We start from the raw sequence: 19,310 nt of genomic DNA, 5'->3' as shown, positions 1-19,310 counted from the left end.
TGGACCAAAAACTGAAACCTGTAAGTGTCTTACTTACCTGTGAAACCTAACAATACTTTACCTCCCCCAGGAACTGTGAAAATTGCACTAAGTGTCCACTTTTAAAACAGCTTATTGTGTTTTATGTAAAAAGTATACATGCTAATGTAATGATTCAAAGTTCCTAAAGTACTTACCTGCAATACCTTTCAAATGAGATATTACATGTAGAATTTGAACCTGTGGTTCTTAAAATAAACTAAGAAAAGATATTTTTCTATAACAAAACCTATTGGCTGGATTTGTCTCTGAGTGTGTGTTCCTCATTTATTGCCTGTGTGTATGTACAACAAATGCTTAACACTACTCCTTTGATAAGCCTACTGCTCGACCACACTACCACAAAATAGAGCATTAGTATTATCTCTTTTTGCCACTATCTTACCTCTAAGGGGAACCCTTGGACTCTGTGCATACTATTCCTTACTTTGAAATAGTGCATACAGAGCCAACTTCCTACATTGGTGGATCAGCGGTGGGATACAAGACTTTGCATTTGCTGGACTACTCAGCCAATACCTGATCACACAACAAATTCCAAAAATTGTCATTAGAAATAGATTTTTTGCAATTTGAAATTTTTCTAAATTCTTAAAAGACCTGCTAGGGCCTTGTGTTAGATCCTGTTTAGCATTTCTTTTAGAGTTTAAAAGTTTGGTAAAAGTTTGAATTAGAACCTAGAACTAGTTTTAGATTCTTAAAAAGTATTCCAACTTTTAGAAGCATAATGTCTAGTGCAGAGATGAATGTGGTGGAACTCGACACCACACCTTACCTCCATCTTAAGATGAGGGAGCTATGGTCACTCTGTAAAATAAAGAAAATAGTAATGGGCCCCAGACCTTCCAAACTACAGCTCTAGGAGCTGTTGGCAGAGTTTGAAAAGGCCAACCCCTCTGAGGATGGCAACACAGAGGATGATGATAGTGACTTGGAGGGTGATTCCCCCCTACCAGTCCTATCTAGGGAAGACAGGGCCTCTCAAGCCCTGACTCCAAGCATAATAGTCAGAGATGCTGGCTCCCTCACAGGAGGGACCAACTTCTCTGAAATCACTGAGGATAACTCCAGTGAAGAGGACATCCAGTTAGCCAGGATGGCCAAAAGATTGGCTTTGGAAAGACAGATCCTAGCCATAGAAAGGGAAAGACAAGAGATGGGCCTAGGACCCATCAATGGTGGCAGCAACATAAATAGGGTCAGAGATTCTCCTGACATGTTGAAAATCCCTAAAGGGATTGTAACTAAATATGAAGATGGTGATGACATCACCAAATGGTTCACAGCTTTTGAGAGGGCTTGTGTAACCAGAAAAGTGAACAAATCTCACTGGGGTGCTCTCCTTTGGGAAATGTTCACAGGAAAGTGTAGGGATAGACTCCTCACACTCTCTGGAAAAGATGCAGAATCTTATGACCTCATGAAGGGTACCCTGATTGAGGGCTTTGGATTCTCCACTGAGGAGTATAGGATTAGATTCAGGGGGGCTCAAAAATCCTCGAGCCAGACCTGGGTTGACTTTGTAGACTACTCAGTAAAAACACTAGATGGTTGGATTCAAGGCAGTGGTGTAAGTAATTATGATGGGCTGTACAATTTATTTGTGAAAGAAAAAAAAAAAAATGTAAAAGAACACCTATTAAGTAATTGTTTCAATGATAAACTGCATCAGCATCTGGTAGACCTAGGACCAATTTCTCCCCAAGAATTGGGAAAGAAGGCGGACCATTGGGTCAAGACTAGGGTGTCCAAAACTTCCACAGGGGGTGACCAAAAGAAAGGGGTCACAAAACCTCCCCAGGGGAAAGGTGGTGAGGCAGCCAAAAACAAAAATAGTAAAGAGTCTTCTACAGGCCCCCAAAAACCTGCACAGGAGGGTGGGCCCAGAGCCTCTTCACAAACCAATTTTGGGTACAAGGGTAAAAACGTCGATCCCAAAAAGGCCTGGTGTCGTGGCTGTAATCAGCCTGGACACCAAACTGGAGACAAGGCCTGTCCCCAGGATAATACCACTTCTAACTCCACTCCAGCTAAAACTGGAATGGCCAGTCTCCAAGTGGGATCAACAGTGTGCCCAGAGCAAATCAGGTGTCACACTGAAGCTACATTAGTCTCTGAGGGTGGGGTGGATTTAGCCACACTGGCTGCCTGGCCCCCTAACATGCAAAAATACAGGCAGCAGCTCTTAATTAATGGGACAAGTGTAGAGGGCCTGAGGGATACAGGTGCCAGTGTCACTATGGTGACAGAGAAACTGGTTTCCCCTGGCCAAAACCTGACTGGACAAACCTATCCAGTCACCAATGCTGACAATCAAACTAAAGTACATCCCATGGCAATGGTAACTTTAGAGTGGGGAGGGGTCAATGGCCTGAAACAGGTGGTGGTCTCCTCCAATATCCCAGTAGACTGTTTGCTTGGAAATGACCTGGAGTCCTCAGCATGGGCTGAGGTAGAACTGAAAACCCATGCAGCCATGCTGGGTATCCCTGAACTGGTGTGTGTCAAAACAAGGGCACAGTGCAAGGCACAGGGTGAAAAAGTAGAGCTGGAGTCTGGAAGAAAGGCCCAGCCTACCAAGAGAGAAGGAAAGTCAGCTGGGAAACCAGCTGCAACACAACAAGAAAAAGAGAGCCTCTCTTCTCAGGAAGAAGTTCTGCCCTCTGAGGGAACTGAGCCTATGGAGCTGGAACCTTACCAGGTTGAGCTCTTGGGCCCAGGGGGACCCTCAAGGGAAGAGTTGTGTAAGGGACAAGAAACCTGTCCCTCTCTTGAAGGCCTTAGGCAGCAAGCTGCTGAAGAGTCCAAAGGCAAGAAAAATGGACCACATAGGGTCTATTGGGAAGATGGACTCCTGTACACTGAGGCCAGAGATCCCAAACCTGGTGCCACTAGGAGAGTGGTAGTGCCTCAGGCGTTCAGAGAGTTTATTCTGACCTTAGCCCATGATATTCCCCTTGCTGGGCATTTGGGACAAACCAAGACGTGGGAGTGGTTAGTCAACCACTTCTACTGGCCCAACATGTCCCAGAAGGTTAAGGAGTTTTGCATCTCCTGTACCACCTGTCAAGCCAGTGGTAAGACAGGTGGACATCCAAAGGCCCCCCTCATTCCACTTCCAGTGGTGGGGGTCCCCTTTGAAAGAGTGGGTGTGGACATAGTGGGTCCACTTGAACCTCCCACAGCCTCAGGAAATATGTACATCCTAGTAGTAGTGGATCATGCTACTAGGTATCCTGAAGCTATTCCCCTTAGGTCGACTACTGCCCCTGCAGTAGCCAAGGCCCTCATTGGTATCTTTACCAGAGTGGGCTTCCCTAAGGAGGTGGTGTCTGACAGAGGTACCAACTTCATGTCAGCGTACCTGAAACACATGTGGAATGAGTGTGGAGTGACTTATAAATTCACTACACCATATCATCCACAAACTAATGGCCTGGTTGAGAGATTCAACAAGACATTAAAAGGCATGATCATGGGGCTCCCAGAAAAACTCAAAAGGAGATGGGATGTCCTCTTGCCATGTCTGCTTTTCGCTTACAGAGAGGTGCCTCAGAAGGGAGTAGGGTTCTCACCCTTTGAACTTCTGTTTGGCCACCCTGTAAGGGGACCACTTGCTCTTGTTAAAGAAGGCTGGGAGAGACCTCTTCATGAGCCTAAACAAGACATAGTGGACTATGTACTTGGCCTTCGCTCAAGGATGGCAGAGTACATGGAAAAGGCAAGTAAAAACCTTGAGGCCAGCCAACAGCTCCAGAGGTTTTGGTATGACCAAAAGGCTGCACTGGTTGACTTTCAACCAGGGCAGAAAGTCTGGGTTTTGGAGCCTGTGGCTCCCATGGCACTTCAGGACAAATGGAGTGGCCCTTACCCAGTGCTAGAGGAGGAAGAGTCAGGTCACCTATCTGGTAGACCTGGGCACAAGCAGGAGCCCCAAGAGGGTGATCCACGTGAACCGCCTTAAGCTCTTCCATGACAGGGCTGATGTAAATCTGTTAATGGTAACAGATGAGGATCAGGAAGCTGAGAGTGAGCCTCTCCCTGATCTTCTGTCATCAAACCCTAATGATGGCTCAGTAGATGGAGTGATCTATTCAGACACCCTCTCTGGCCAACAGCAAGCTGACCGTAGGAAGGTCCTGCAACAGTTTGCTGAGCTCTTTTCCCTAACCCCTGGTCAGACACACCTGTGTACCCATGATGTGGACACAGGAGACAGCATGCCTGTCAAAAACAAAATATTCAGACAGTCTGATCAAGTTAAGGAAAGCATCAAGGTGGAAGTCCACAAGATGCTGGAATTGGGAGTAATTGAGTACTCTGACAGCCCCTGGGCTAGCCCAGTGGTCTTAGTCCCCAAACCTCACACCAAAGATGGAAAGAGAGAGATGAGGTTTTTTGTGGACTACAGAGGACTTAACTCTGTCACCAAGACAGATGCCCATCCCATTCCTAGAGCTGATGAGCTGATTGATAAATTAGGGGCTGCCAAATTCTTAAGTACCTTTGACTTAACAGCAGGGTACTGGCAAATCAAAATGGCCCCTGGAGCAAAAGAAAAGACAGCATTCTCCACACCTGATGGGCATTATCAGTTCACTGTTATGCCCTTTGGTTTAAAGAATGCCCCTGCCACCTTCCAAAGGTTGGTGAATCAAGTCCTTGCTGGCTTGGAGTCCTTCAGTGCAGCTTATCTTGACGATATTGCTATCTTTAGCTCCAACTGGCAGGATCACCTGGTCCACCTGAAGAAGGTTTTGAAGGCCCTGCAATCTGCAGGCCTCTCTATCAAGGCATCCAAATGCCAGATAGGGCAGGGAACTGTGGTTTACTTGGGACACCTTGTAGGTGGAGGCCAAGTTCAGCCACTCCAGCCTAAGATCCAGACTATTCTGGACTGGGCAGCTCCAAAAACCCAGACTCAAGTCAGGGCATTCCTTGGCTTGACTGGGTACTATAGGAGGTTTGTGAAGGGATATGGATCCATTGTGACAGCCCTCACAGAACTCACCTCCAAGAAAATGCCCAAGAAAGTAAACTGGACTGTAGAATGCCAACAGGCCTTTGACACCCTGAAACAAGCAATGTGCACAGCACCAGTTCTAAAAGCTCCAGATTACTCCAAGCAGTTCATTGTGCAGACAGATGCCTCTGAACATGGGATAGGGGCAGTTTTGTCCCAAACAAATGATGATGGCCTTGACCAGCCTGTTGCTTTCATTAGCAGGAGGTTACTCCCCAGGGAGCAGCGTTGGAGTGCCATTGAGAGGGAGGCCTTTGCTGTGGTTTGGTCCCTGAAGAAGCTGAGACCATACCTCTTTGGTACTCACTTCCTAGTTCAGACTGACCACAGACCTCTCAGATGGCTGATGCAAATGAAAGGTGAAAATCCAAAACTGTTGAGGTGGTCCATCTCCCTACAGGGAATGGACTTTATAGTGGAACACAGACCTGGGACTGCCCATGCCAATGCAGATGGCCTTTCCAGGTTCTTCCACTTAGAAAATGAAGACTCTCTTGGGAAAGGTTAGTCTCATCCTCTTTCGTTTGGGGGGGGGTTGTGTAAGGAAATGCCTCCTTGGCATGGTTACTCCCTGACTTTTTGCCTTTGCTGATGCTATGTTTTGAATTGAAAGTGTGCTGAGGCCTGCTAACCAGGCCCCAGCACCAGTGTTCTTTCCCTAACTTGTACTTTTGATTCCACAATTGGCACACCCTGGCACCCAGGTAAGTCCCTTGTAACTGGTACCCCTGGTACCAAGGGCCCTGATGCCAGGGAAGGTCTCTAAGGGCTGCAGCATATCTTATGCCACCCTGGGGACCCCTCACTCAGCACAGACACACTGCTTACCAGCTTGTGTGTGCTAACACGCCCTTAAATTTAGTATTTAAGGGCTTCCCTGAACCTAAGAATTTAGATTCCTGAAACTACAAGAAGAAGACTGCTGAGCTGAAAAACCCCTGCAGAGGAAGAACAGAAGACACCAACTGCTTTGGCCCCAGACTTACCGGCCTGTCTCCTGCCTTCCAAAGAAACCTGCTCCAGCGACGCTTTCCAAGGGACCAGCGACCTCTGAATCCTCTGAGGACTGCCCTACTTCAAGAAAGACAAGAAACTCCCGAGGACAGCGGCACTGCTCCAAAAGAACTGCAACTTTGTTTCAAGGAGCAGATTTAAAGACCCCTGCAACTCCCCGCAAGAAGCGTGAGACTTGCAACACTGCACCCGGCGACCCCGACTTGACCGGTGGAGAACCAACACCTCAGGAAGGACCCTCCGGCGACTCCGAGACCGTGAGTAACCAAAGTTGTCCCCCCCTGAGCCCCCACAGCAACGCCTGCAGAGGGAATCCCGAGGCTCCCCCTGACCGCGACTGCCTGAACTCCATTTCCCGACGGCTGGAAAAGACCCTGCACCCGCAGCCCCCAGCACCTAAAGGAACGGAACTCCTGTGCAGGAGTGACCCCCAGGAGGCCCTCTTCCTTGCCCAGGTGGTGGCTACCCCGAGGAGCCCCCCCCCTTGCCTGCCTGCACCGCTGAAGAGATCCCTTGGTCTCTCATTGAACATCATTGAAAACCCGACGCGTGTTTGCACACTGCACCCGGCCGCCCCCGCGCTGCTGAGGGTGTACTTTTTGTGCTGACTTGTGTCCCCCCCGGTGCCCTACAAAACCCCCCTGGTCTGCCCTCCGAAGACGCGGGTACTTACCTGCTGGCAGACCGGAACCGGGGCACCCCCCTTCTCTCCATTGAAGCCTATGTGTTTTGGGCACCTCTTTGACCTCTGCACCTGACCGGCCCTGAGCTGCTGGTGTGGTAACTTTGGGGTTGCTCTGAACCCCCAACTGTGGGCTACCTTGGACCAAAAACTGAAACCTGTAAGTGTCTTACTTACCTGTGAAACCTAACAATACTTTACCTCCCCCAGGAACTGTGAAAATTGCACTGTGTCCACTTTTAAAACAGCTTATTGTGTTTTATGTAAAAAGTATACATGCTAATGTAATGATTCAAAGTTCCTAAAGTACTTACCTGCAATACCTTTCAAATGAGATATTACATGTAGAATTTGAACCTGTGGTTCTTAAAATAAACTAAGAAAAGATATTTTTCTATAACAAAACCTATTGGCTGGATTTGTCTCTGAGTGTGTGTTCCTCATTTATTGCCTGTGTGTATGTACAACAAATGCTTAACACTACTCCTTTGATAAGCCTACTGCTCGACCACACTACCACAAAATAGAGCATTAGTATTATCTCTTTTTGCCACTATCTTACCTCTAAGGGGAACCCTTGGACTCTGTGCATACTATTCCTTACTTTGAAATAGTGCATACAGAGCCAACTTCCTACAGGTGCTAGCTATACACCCTGCTGGCTTGTGTGCTCTGCAGACATTCCACAATGGTAGTGTTGATGCATTTGGTTGGTGGTTCCATGTCAAAGTAAAGGTCTTATTGGTCTTGGTAGCAAATGGTCTTTGTCATCCAGGATAAGGACTTGCTGACTGTGTTCTGACACATGAGGCTAACCTGAAGCAGATCTCCTATGTTTAATGGTTCTGTTGCACTCCTGTTTATCCCATATTGTAAGCCATGATTTGTTGCATAATTACTCCATGAGTCTGCTTTAAGATACATCAAACAAAAACAGGTACTTCTTTGTTCCAACATGTGTACAACGTGTTCTCTACTGTGATTTTGATGATGTATGACTGAAAACCTTTGAGTTCAAAATGGCTGTATTATATATACATTAACCTAGGAAAAGCTTTGTGTATGAGAGGAAGATTAGGTTAGTTTAACATGCCTACTCTTTTTTGATTTGAGATATCTTTAATATGTTCTTTATAAATCGCTGGCTTGTCTGGTTGTCATGCAGATATGTTGGCAATTCAACAAATCCTGGAGTTTTGTTCAGTTAGCTTTGTTAAAAACTGCAAATGCCATATCCTACCTTGTCTGTTCAATGTGCAAATATCCTTTTGTATAAAAAATACTTAGATTGGCATGAAATTTTGATCAAGGCTTCTCAGTCATCACTATTTTATGTAATGTAGCCATTGCTAGGGTGCAGCCATGTATGTTATAGACTAAAGAACCTCCTCTTTTTAAAACAACCTTCTTTTAATCTAAACCGTTTCAGCAACGTTAACGTTTTTTTAGTAAGGAACCACCATGCAATTTTCTCCAGCCATTGCTGAAGGGAACATAAGAGTTGTTTTAAATATTTACTGGAAGGGATGCATGCAAAAAATAAAATAACCTGCTCACGATGTAGCCACTCCTACATTTGTGGCTTTTGGACATTTCGGCATGCCTTTGGGTGCGATTGGCTCGTCCCCTTTTGTTAATAGGCCGTAGTGGTTTGCACAGCCTTGTGATGGCGTGGCTGAATGGAGGTCATCAAAAGCAGCTTTTGTGCATTATCAAATGAGTCTCACTGTATTATGTACATCTAGCCCATTATCTGTTGAAACAGAAGATATATTTCAATGATATTAATTGGGACCATGGTTTTGATTGCTTTTATCTTTGTTAATCTGCTTCACCTTCAAAACACAAGTTATTTTTATTTAATAAATATGAAAATGCTATGCCCTGGTATATTATGGCTCTTGATCCATGTTAGACAACTCGCCTAGGTGGGGTCCATATCGTTAAAAGGAACTTGAGAAGTAAAATTCATGTACACGAAGAAAGGATGCAGTTCTTATTGAGCTTTAAGGGCCAATGAGTGAACTACTTGTAAGTTTTCAATTGTCTTTCTTCTCTTGCAGACATCATGTCTGTACATTGTCCAATTTGGGAATATGGGTGTTTTATACTCTCTTCGTATTTGCTCAAATACCTTCTCTATATTTATGTCTCTGCCTAAGGTTATACCTAGAAAGTAAGAACTATAGGTCGAATAAATGCTGCAGTGTCACAAAATATGCAAGTCAGCGACTAAAGTAGACTGTAAAGGCTTGGCTATAAGGTGATTTGTTATCTCCTTTCTTTGGTAGTTCTAGGTGTATCCCCTAATACTGACAACTCAACTAGTTCTAAGGCTTGTTGATTGCACCTTCGCAACCAGTGGTCCATGTGAAAAGCAATATTCTTTTCATACCATTTAAAGTGCTTTAGCTACCTCTAACGTAGACAGATTAATCTGGTATTATTTTCATCATTTTGACATATGTTTTACAGTAGAAAATTATATTTGCATTAGAATGATAGCCTCTCTTTGTAGTGATTCATTAAATCTTAAACCCTTCCCTACAAGAAATATTTGACCTCTGCTAATCCTAAAAGAGACCAAGCATCACCAACTCTTTGCTTCTGAATATTTAGCAGTGGCCATGCAGAATTTCAAAAGAATGAGCAGACTTGTTCTGTTCGCATTGTGCTGATCTGGTGCGACTAGGGAGACATTTCCCCCGATTCTTTGCTCCTTGAAGTGTCTGTTTGTGAGAAATCTACACCTATAGGAACCATTTGTATAACTCCTTCTAATTGAGTTGTTGTAATCAGAATGTTAGGAATGCTTCTAATTAGCTGGCAGGCTTGGAATATGTCAGGTAGCACAGTGATCTACTGCCTGCTGCTGGCTGCCATTATGGACCTGCTTGTCGTTCAAGACTTAAATGTAATTCCTCAACATTCAGAGCCTGACCTGAGCTGTCGCTAAGCGTTTTGGTGTTCTTGTAATACATCGACAGCATCCTCTTGCCACATATCCTTAACTGATAAAGGAATACTGTAGGACCACATGGTTTAAAAGTTACTAACAAGCATAATTCTTTTGGATCTGTAGTCTAATATATGGTTTCATATATCCTTTTGTGCAACTGCTGTCCCATACTGACCTAGTAATGCCTTAAATATGAATTTAAATACTACGCTAAAATGATTGTTTTGTGCAAATTTCATTTCTGCTGTTTCTCTAATTTTGTCACTATCGGCAGCATATCCTGCTTTCATTTTTCATAACATAAAAGGTAATTCAAAATGGGGGTGAGTGTGTTTTCATCATCTGAGGGTATAGCCTCTACTCCACAGGTGGAACACCAACCGCCTTTTTGTGGGATCCCTGCCTGCCTGTCATGGATCTCACTGTCTTCAGAGCCACCATTAGTGTGGTGTATGCTCTGAAGGCCAAAATTTTATTTTGGTTCCACTTAGTACAGAACGATTTTGTGTTTTTTAAAAACACAGTGGCCGTGATGTGCATTGTTTTCGCTCTGCACATTTGGTCATTGTTTTTTTTTCCATCCACACATGGCAATCCTAGGCAGGATATATTGACTGTCACCCCACTGTTTGTAGAGTGGGATGACCAACACTGTGGCCTAGTGGCCCAGTAGTGGACAGGCCACAAGGTGAAGGGTTTTCACAGGGAAGCCAGCTGGGGCCTCTCCATTGAAATCTCTGTGATTCCTGTGTGTCTAAATTGGGCTGAGGAACCGTGTCTTTGGCAGAGCCTGCGAAGTACCTTTTTATAATTATTCGCCCATTAAGTATTGGTATGTAGATGCACATGAGATCCCTGTTATAATCTACTACCAAAGGTAGTTTTTTTAGATTAATGGTTATAATCGTGACCAAGTAAATACACAATTTATTTTTGTTTTTTGTGTGTGGTGGAAACATTGTGCAGTAAAGTAGAAAAAACAACATTTCATAGCTTATGGCAGATGCTTGAGATGTACGCTGATTTGGTTAGTCCTGCTGTGGAGATGTCGCCTGTGGAGCATTTGAGAATAGTCTTAAAAAAAGATGCTCACTCAATGTTCTGATTTTTATTAAATTAGTTTAAAGTGATAACTCCGAGATCTGAAAATGTAGGAATGGTCAAATGCCAAAGTATTGGAATAAAAATATAGACTCCCATGGTAGTGACTTATCTGCAAATGTTTGTTTTTTGTGAAGTTGAGCTAGCTGGAGAAGCAGTGAGGCTACATCCACATGTATCATCCCACCATAGGGATTGCTTATGGTGTGCAGGCACTTAATACTAGGGGAGTGAATAAATTAGCAAAGATAGCTGTGTGACAAAAAAGTTGTCCAAAATTGAGGAACTGCTGTGTTTAGCGAGATGGCTGAAAGCTTTAGTTGTAAACAGACAGCTTATGGTCCAATCAGGGGTGTGGAATTTAATAAAATATCTGCTTGTCCATGGGAAAGGTTGCTTCATAAATCTACTTGTCCTTTTGATGCCATGTAGTGCGTCAACAAATTCTGGCAACAATCTCATTATATAAGAGCTCTGATAATAGCCTCTCTGATTATGCCAGGGCTAATACTATAGTAGGGCTTGAATACTAATAATTTTCCTATTTTGCCACCTTTCCACAAATCTCAATACTGGGGCTGGAGGAAGCAGTAAGCAGTAGTTCCAGGGTTGGAATGCCTTTGAGTCTGTGCAAACCCACTAACTTGCATGGTTTAAGGATTATTCACCATCTCTTCTCTAAAAGTCTCCAATTCTGAGGAAGGTTGGAAATTTACTGCTCACAAGGGCAGAAGTGGAAGTGAAAAAAGTAGTTAAAGGGAAAGTGAACTTGAAAACATGCAATAGATTTTCAAATAAGCAAATCTAAACATGCATATTTGCTCTTGCTAAAATATATTTTACAAATATTTTCCAGGAGTACTTTATCCTGGTCTACTTGTCTAAATTCTTGTAAGTTCATGAAAGTCGTAATTCTGCACTAATGCAAAGACATATACCATGGTCTACGTACTAGGACTGGAGAAAGCAATAAGCAATATTTCCAGGATTGGAATGCCTTTGAGTCTGTGCAAACCTATGAGCTTGCATGATTTAAGGCTATTTCACCAGCTCGTCTCCAAACTTTGCCCATACTGAGAAAGGTTGGAAATGTACTCCTCACAAGGGCAGAAGTGGAAGTTCATCCTGGTTTGGCAAAAAAAGTGGTTGGGGGGAAGTGAACTTGTAAACGCTCAATAGATTTTTGAATAAGCAAACCTACACATGCATATTTGCTCATGCTAAAATACAGTTTACAAATATTTTCCAGGAGTACTACTTCCTGGTCTACTTCTGTGAATTCTTTTGAGTTCACAAAAGCCTTAAGTATGCACTAACACAAAGATAGATACCATGGTTCACTTTTGTGACTTCCTTTAAAAATTGGGCCACTCTCTATCCATCTATTGACTGGCTTTACTGTGAACAAAAGCATTCTGCTCTTCCACAGTGAGCATATTGTCACGCACACAAAGTAGTGTTGTTCAGTTTTAGGAACTACTGTGGCAATGTGTGCTTTTTGAGACCAAAAACCTTTTTTGTTTTTTGCCAGTGTTTTTTACAATGGTGAGTGCCTGGCAGTTCCCACAATAATATTGTTTTACAAAAGCAATGTCAAAACACGCACTGGCAAAACCAAAAGACTGACCACCAGTGTTGGATCGGTTGGCTGTGCCATTGCTTTTTTATTTTCATGTTTCCCATAATCTTGTTGAATCTGGTTACAGTGATTTTTCCATTCGGAATATTTTTGGGAAGTACTAGCATGCTTCTGCATATTTAATAAATGACGCTTCAAATAAATGGTACCGAAAGTTTCACAGTAACTTAGCAATTTGTTTTTAATCTGAGCACTTTATTTTGGAAGCAAAGAAACAGCAATGTTGCTTACAAGCTTCTGCAAACATCATACGTAGCATCATTATAAAGCTTTTTAAACTTGTGTGTACACATTTGTTTACTGGGACCACTGTCAGTAGTGCAATGTGAGCTCACCCTAATAATAAAGGCTTTGCATTTATGAACCATAAATACAAGTTCAAACAGTATTAACACGTGGGCACAAATATTACCTCAAATGCAGACGATTCTCTTCTCTGTAAACTGGCAGCCAAACGGGTTGTGCCGCAGGGGCTTTGGGCCTACTTGTCCCAAGAACAAAATAAACATGAAAACTTGTTGTCCTTGACCCCAAACAATATGTCATGGTTGGTGGGCTATAGGAATTCCACACCCCTGGGTCCAAAGACATAATGGCGAGGTAGCTTAGAGTCAAAAACCACCAGAACAGTGCAAAATGTGATCCTAGTGTGGCACTTGGCGCAGTGTTTGGTAGTCATATGAACATTGATTTTCGATATAGACCCCAAAAATCTGACCCACATTTTAGGCGTGTGATGTCATAATACAAAATGACCACGCAATGGTCCATAAATGATCATAAATGTAATAATCGTCTTCCAGCACATAATTGTAATGATTTTTTGGCCAAGGATTTCAAAAATGTTGCAGTTTAATTGACTCATAGTGCACTATGATAAGTATGTAGATATACAGGGTGTTCCACATAACTTGCTCACTCCTCTTAACCTTTGAACGGCTAAAGATAGAAATTTCAAACAAAAACCATGGTTCATCAAAAAATGACTAGTTTATGTTGTTACTATTATAGAGTCACTTGGGACCCGTACACCTGGCATATTTGTGCTATATTTTGTTGTTATTATATAAAAACTGATTTTGTAACATTTAAACATTAAAACATTTGTTTATTGAAAAAGAATGAAGATACAAATGATATTTTTATTAATATTTTACTCAGCTGTTTTTTTTTAAAGGTTACAGTTTGGTCAGTCATCTAAAACATGTCCTTCTGATTGCATTCCCCATCACAAAGACTAGTACATGGAAGAAACAATTGTTTACATTTACAAGCATGGGTACACAATGTTTTGCATCCACACGTAACAAGTTCCTTGCAGTATTCTGAGGCATCAGGCAAAAGTGACTGCAGAGGTTCATATCCAACATCTTCCCTTCCTCATCCACATATCAGGATACACCTTCCACCACTGAGACCAGACATAACCCACTTAATTCTGTTGCTGTGCTGTAAAACAGCAGCCTCGCATGGTGGCACATTTTCTAGACAGCGATTAAGTTTGGTCACCATCCTTCTTCGACATTCAGTAACAGAATTGCTGACAAACTGTTATTTGAAATATCTGGTAGGCAATGAGAAAGCTCGAGAAATGTTTCTGCTATAACCTGAAAATGTTGCCATGTTTCCCACCCTTTTTTCTTGCCATGACCTGCAAATGCAGTTAGTGTCGCAACCTGTAAATGCATGGGAAAAATAAAATACACTTATGCCAAGGTTATTAGCATATTCATGGATAGGCAGTAGCTTTTGATTTTTCCAAATACTAAATTCAGTCGAAAAATGTTTAACGGTTTAAGCTGCATTTAAATGCATAAAGAGAAATAACTGCTACATCGCAATCAACAGTACATATAGTTATAGACTTCTGGCCACTTTCACAACATGTTTTGCATGTAATATTATTCTGGTAGCTTCTTCTTATAACATGGTCTGAGTTCAGATACATTGAGATTTTCAGGAATATTCACCACGTTATCATCCTTCATCATTACTACAATTTAAATCCTCTGGTATCTCAAGACTCAAAAAGTTAGAAGCCACAGATTGGAACAAATCATTTTAGTTATCTTCATTTTGTAGAAAGGTTGGCCAGTTTTTTTTATATCTTTGTTGAACCTTTTATACAGTAGCGTGAACCAAAACCTTGCCTATTTCCTTCTTCATTTTATAAACACCCCTATATATAACGGTCAAATAATATGTCCTCTTGTTTCAATTTGTTAGATATGTTGATTACATAAGGCTGGAATATCTAGGTGCTGTACTCTTGAAAATTGCATACTTTGTTGGATTTTAAGAAATAGATTATTGCTGATCCATCCATAATAACACAACTTGCAGTGTCTGTAATGTTATTCATGTTATCTACAGCACCATTAAGCTTTTCCAAACAAGGGATGATGCCTGACTTTGTCCCTTTTCTTAGCAATCCTCCCTCTGAAAGTGATGGGGAATAATTAAGATTAGTACCAAGCAATATTCAGTCTAGTGAAAAGTGATCAGCGATACTGGCGATACTTCAGAATTTTGGAGTGTATCTTCAAGATAGTTTACAATTTCACCAAAAACCATGCTATGGATTAATGTCATTTTTTTGTGTTAACTTTTTTCTTTGTTCTGTATTTGCCGAAGCTGGTTATAAAATCTAACTAAATTTTTTGTGGTACTTCCCTTCGGTTGCAACCATATTTCCACCACTTAACTTGGTGAGTACTTTTGAGTCACTTAATGCAACTGCAGCAACTCTAATTCAGTTACTCAATTCAAGTGTATACACATGTATAAGCTCTGCCCGACTCTTCGTCACAAAAGAAACACATCTCTTTCAGTTCACCAACTATAAATTACGTGTACATCTTGAAGTACTCTCTTGAAAACCATCTTGAACTAGTTTAGTTTTTTCTTTTTGTAGAAACTTTCAATTTTGTGTTTATCAAATTTGTTTCTACGCGTTTTTGGATTTTTCCACAGTTTTCATTTAACAGTTGTTAAACTACATCATGATTTTTTAAACAATTTTGTTTTGATGATTGATGGAAGTCCTTTTATTTTGTCAAAAGCTAGCAGATTGTCAAGCAAACCTTTGTACCCAATTTCTTTATCAGAACATTTACTATTAGCTGGACACACTAAAACCTCTGGTAAACTTTGCTGACACAATACACACAGATCCCACTCAATCGCAGTACCAACATTTTGTTTACTAGATATAAACTCTTCATTAATATATACAAATTCACAACTTCTTTTGGTAGACGTTTTTACTCACTGACAGCGGATAACGTCTTCACACTTTCAGAAACCTGCAACAACAAAAAACAAATTGTTAGTTTACAAGGGCAGTACAACATACTTTTTTATTTACATCATAAGGTATTTACTTACTGGATCCATTAAAAATGTCTCATACTTTGTCAGCGGTCAACTAAAATTTAGAATTTCTACCACTTTTGGCATCCCGGATCAGAAAAACATATGAAATGATGTGATGGATGCCTAACATTAGATTCATAATTGCAACACAAATAATAGTGGTGGCCATTTTCTTTATGGCGTTATACGAGCAAAGTAGCCATACGATTTCTAGGGTCTATATCATCATTCCTTTTTACCTTATTACTAAGCCCTGTGCAAAGTTTCATGTTGGTATCATATTTTGCACGATTCTAACGCTAAGCTAACTCACTGTAAGCATCTAGTTGACCAGTTTTCATGAGTCAATTGCTGGCTTTTACGAGTGCTGTTGGGTACTGAAGAATCAACATAGTTAGATAAGATACAAAGTTTCATGTAAATGTGATAAATTAAAATTATGGGTCATTTGCCACACAGTTATAGTCATTTAAGTAGCGTGAAAATAAGCCCGCATAGTGCTTACAACAAAATTAAGTACATTAGACACATGTTCCTGGTAGAAATAGATGCCTTCTTCAGCTGCATCAATGTTTTGCATCACTTATCAAATAATGCCGGAAATCCAAGTAACATCTTCATTCAAAAGTTTATCTTTAAGGAAATGGAAATAAGACCTTACAGTATTTTAATTATTTTATTTTCTATTCTGTAGTTATTAATAGAAAGTACTGCTGCCCAAAGATCTACTTTAATCATCGTTGCTTCTCTGGACCTTATCTAAACAAGGGAAGAATTGCAGAGCTGCCTAGGTCTGTGGGTCCAGGGAACTGTGTGCTTGTTCTGAAGGAGGTAAGTTACACATTATAGCATACCATGTTGAGGGAGATGCAGTACAAATTTGTCACAGCTGTTGGTGAGACCTAAAGTGTTTTTTTCTTCACTTTCCTGCTCGCTCATTGACAATGTTTTTCTCCCACATTTTGACTGAAAGTGATATTAGTTGTGTGTGATCCATTTCTAATGCAGCATTTGCTGTCCAGTGGTTGGCCAGATTCAGGTCTCAATTTTCCATCCAAATTGATGTTCAGCACCCTCCCTTTCCAAATGAGACAGATGTTTTCAGGAGTTTGTCCATGTCCATATAGCAGTGTGGGTTAGGTCATTACATTACCTATGATTATCTTTGTGATTAACAACATTTCTTCATTTTAGCTGTACCTATGGTGACCTGGTTATTGTCTCTGGTTATTGCCTCTGCATTGGCTAGCAGATATGCTGGGTTTGCCAATTTCTGGGACTGTTGTCTTGTGAGTTGGCCCACCTGTTGGAACGACCTCTATTGAATGAAAAGCACTGTGGTACAAAGAGGAGAATCATCAAAGTTAAGGAATGGAAAATCGTTGTTGCACTATGTAGCCAGGGCAGTGGTGATTCACTGGGGATTCAAAATGGGGAGTATGCTCTCAGTCTTTTGGTTTTATCAATGCCTCTTTTGTTATGACATTGCTTTTGTAAAACATTATTGTTGTGGGAGCTGCCACACGCTCACCATTGTAACAATCACTGGCAAAAAGCAAAACAATGTGTGGTCTCAATAAACACACATTGCCACAGTAGTTCCTAGAACTGAACAAAACTACTTTGTGTGCATACCAATATGCTCCCTGTGGAAGAGCAGAATGTTATCACTCACAGTAAGGTGGATAGAGAGAGGCCCGATTCTTAAAGAAAGTCACAAAAGTGCATCATGGTATATATCTTTGTGTTAGTGCAGACATATGGCTTTCATGAACTCACAAGAATTCACAGAAGTAGACCAGGAAATAGTATTCCTGGAAAATATTTGTAAACTGTATTTTAGCATGAGCAAATATGCATGTGTAGGTTTGCTCATTCGAAAATCTATTGAGTGTTTACAAGTTCACTTCCCCCCAACCACTTTTTTTCCAAACCTAGATGAACTTCCACTTCTGCCCTTGTGAGGAGTACATTTCCAACCTTTCTCACGACGGGCAAAGTTTAGAGAAGAGCTGGTGAAAAATCCTTAAATCATGCAAGTTCGTAGGTTTGCACAAACCCAAAGGCATTCCAATCCTTGAAATGTTGCTTATTGCTTCCTCCAGCCTAGTATGTAGATCTGTGGAAAGGTGGCAAAATAAGGACATTACTAGTATTCAAGCCCTACTATAGTATTACCCTTTGCATAAACAGAGAAGCTGTTATCAGAGCTCTTATATAATGAGATTGCTGCCATAATTTGCTGCTGCACTACTTTTCATCAAAAAGACAAGTACATTATTGTTCAATGGCATGTGTGGCTGTAGAATCACATGCTTTGCATAAGTCTGCCATCTAGTGTTGAGCTCGGCGTGCTGCAAGTTGTTTTTGTTCGAAGAATCTTTTGGAGTCACAAGACTGTGTGACTCCTCTTGGTGATACTGCGCATGGGCATCAAGTCCTTTGTTAAATTGTTTTCTCTCCGCCGTCGAGTTCGGACGTGTGTCCTCTCGCTCCGGTATTTCTCAGCTCGGTCTCTCCTTAACTTTCCCTTCCGTCTTTCTTTCAGCAACAGTATAGTATTTCAACTGTTTTTCCAAATGTAAAGTACTCAGTCCAAATTCCTGCGTTGGGCTGGTTCACTGTCCTTCAGGACATCAACACTCTTCTTGGACGTTTTTCTTCAAGTGCTGTCGAAATATGCAGGGCTGATGTAACGGACTCCATTTAGGTTCTGCCCTCAATACCATTAGAAATTTCCGCACACCGATCAACACGTGGTGTGTAACTTGTGCTTGTTCCTGGAACACAAAAAAGAGAATTGCAACGCCTGTAGGTCTTTTCGATCTAAGAAGACTCTCCAGGACCAAAGATCGTGTTCGTTGGAGATGATGTCAAAGACACCGGACAACACTCCCGACATATTTGGAGAGGATCATGCACAGGAAGAAATCAGACATCAGGCAACCCTTTCTATTCGAGATTCTGAGTCAGACGTTGAATCTGACATCAAGGATCAGCCAGTTCCTGCAGCACAACATGTGAATACATCAGCCCCAACTTCCCATCTAATGACTTTGGAAAAAAACAAACATCTAAGCTAGTCGTCACTCCACCACTGCCTTCGGGCCAGGGACGGATCTGAAAGTTACATTCAGATGCTTTGTCCTCCGTCTCGGCACAGAAATTTGCCAAGGCAATCTCAGGGTCGAGTTGAGCATTTCGGCTCTGAGAAAGAACCCTACAACAATAGTTTCAGAGCCGATACCTTCAGTTCGACAAAAGGCTTCCATTCCAAAAACTTTGAACCAAGTAAAATGGCTTCCAAGGACTCCACTCATTCATCTGGAGTAACGTCACCAGTGGAGCCAATTCTAGCACTAATGGACGCTCGTCAGCTCCAGATTCACATACAAAAGGGAACAGGGAAAATAATTGCTTCTCCCCCTGTTCCAATTAAAAGGAGACTTACCTTTCAAGAGACATTGGACACTGTTCC

The 19,310-nt window shown here is 41.8% G+C and overlaps 1 protein-coding gene across 4 annotated transcripts in view; it reads left to right on the top strand.

Annotated features, from left to right (window-relative positions):
- The window catches only part of SFMBT1 (Scm like with four mbt domains 1), a 477,315-nt gene that overhangs the window by 382,726 nt on the left and 75,279 nt on the right, over positions 1–19,310 (top strand). For all 4 annotated transcript variants that reach the window (XM_069206385.1, XM_069206386.1, XM_069206384.1 and 1 more), the window contains one exon: positions 16,527–16,663. In XM_069206385.1, coding sequence (XP_069062486.1) covers positions 16,527–16,663 — 137 coding nt within the window. The remainder of the gene's footprint in view (positions 1–16,526; positions 16,664–19,310) is intronic.

This window comes from Pleurodeles waltl, chromosome 9 (genome assembly GCF_031143425.1).
Source record: "Pleurodeles waltl isolate 20211129_DDA chromosome 9, aPleWal1.hap1.20221129, whole genome shotgun sequence".
Lineage (NCBI taxonomy): Eukaryota > Metazoa > Chordata > Amphibia > Caudata > Salamandridae > Pleurodeles > Pleurodeles waltl.
This window is presented reverse-complemented; position numbering and strand designations above follow the sequence as displayed.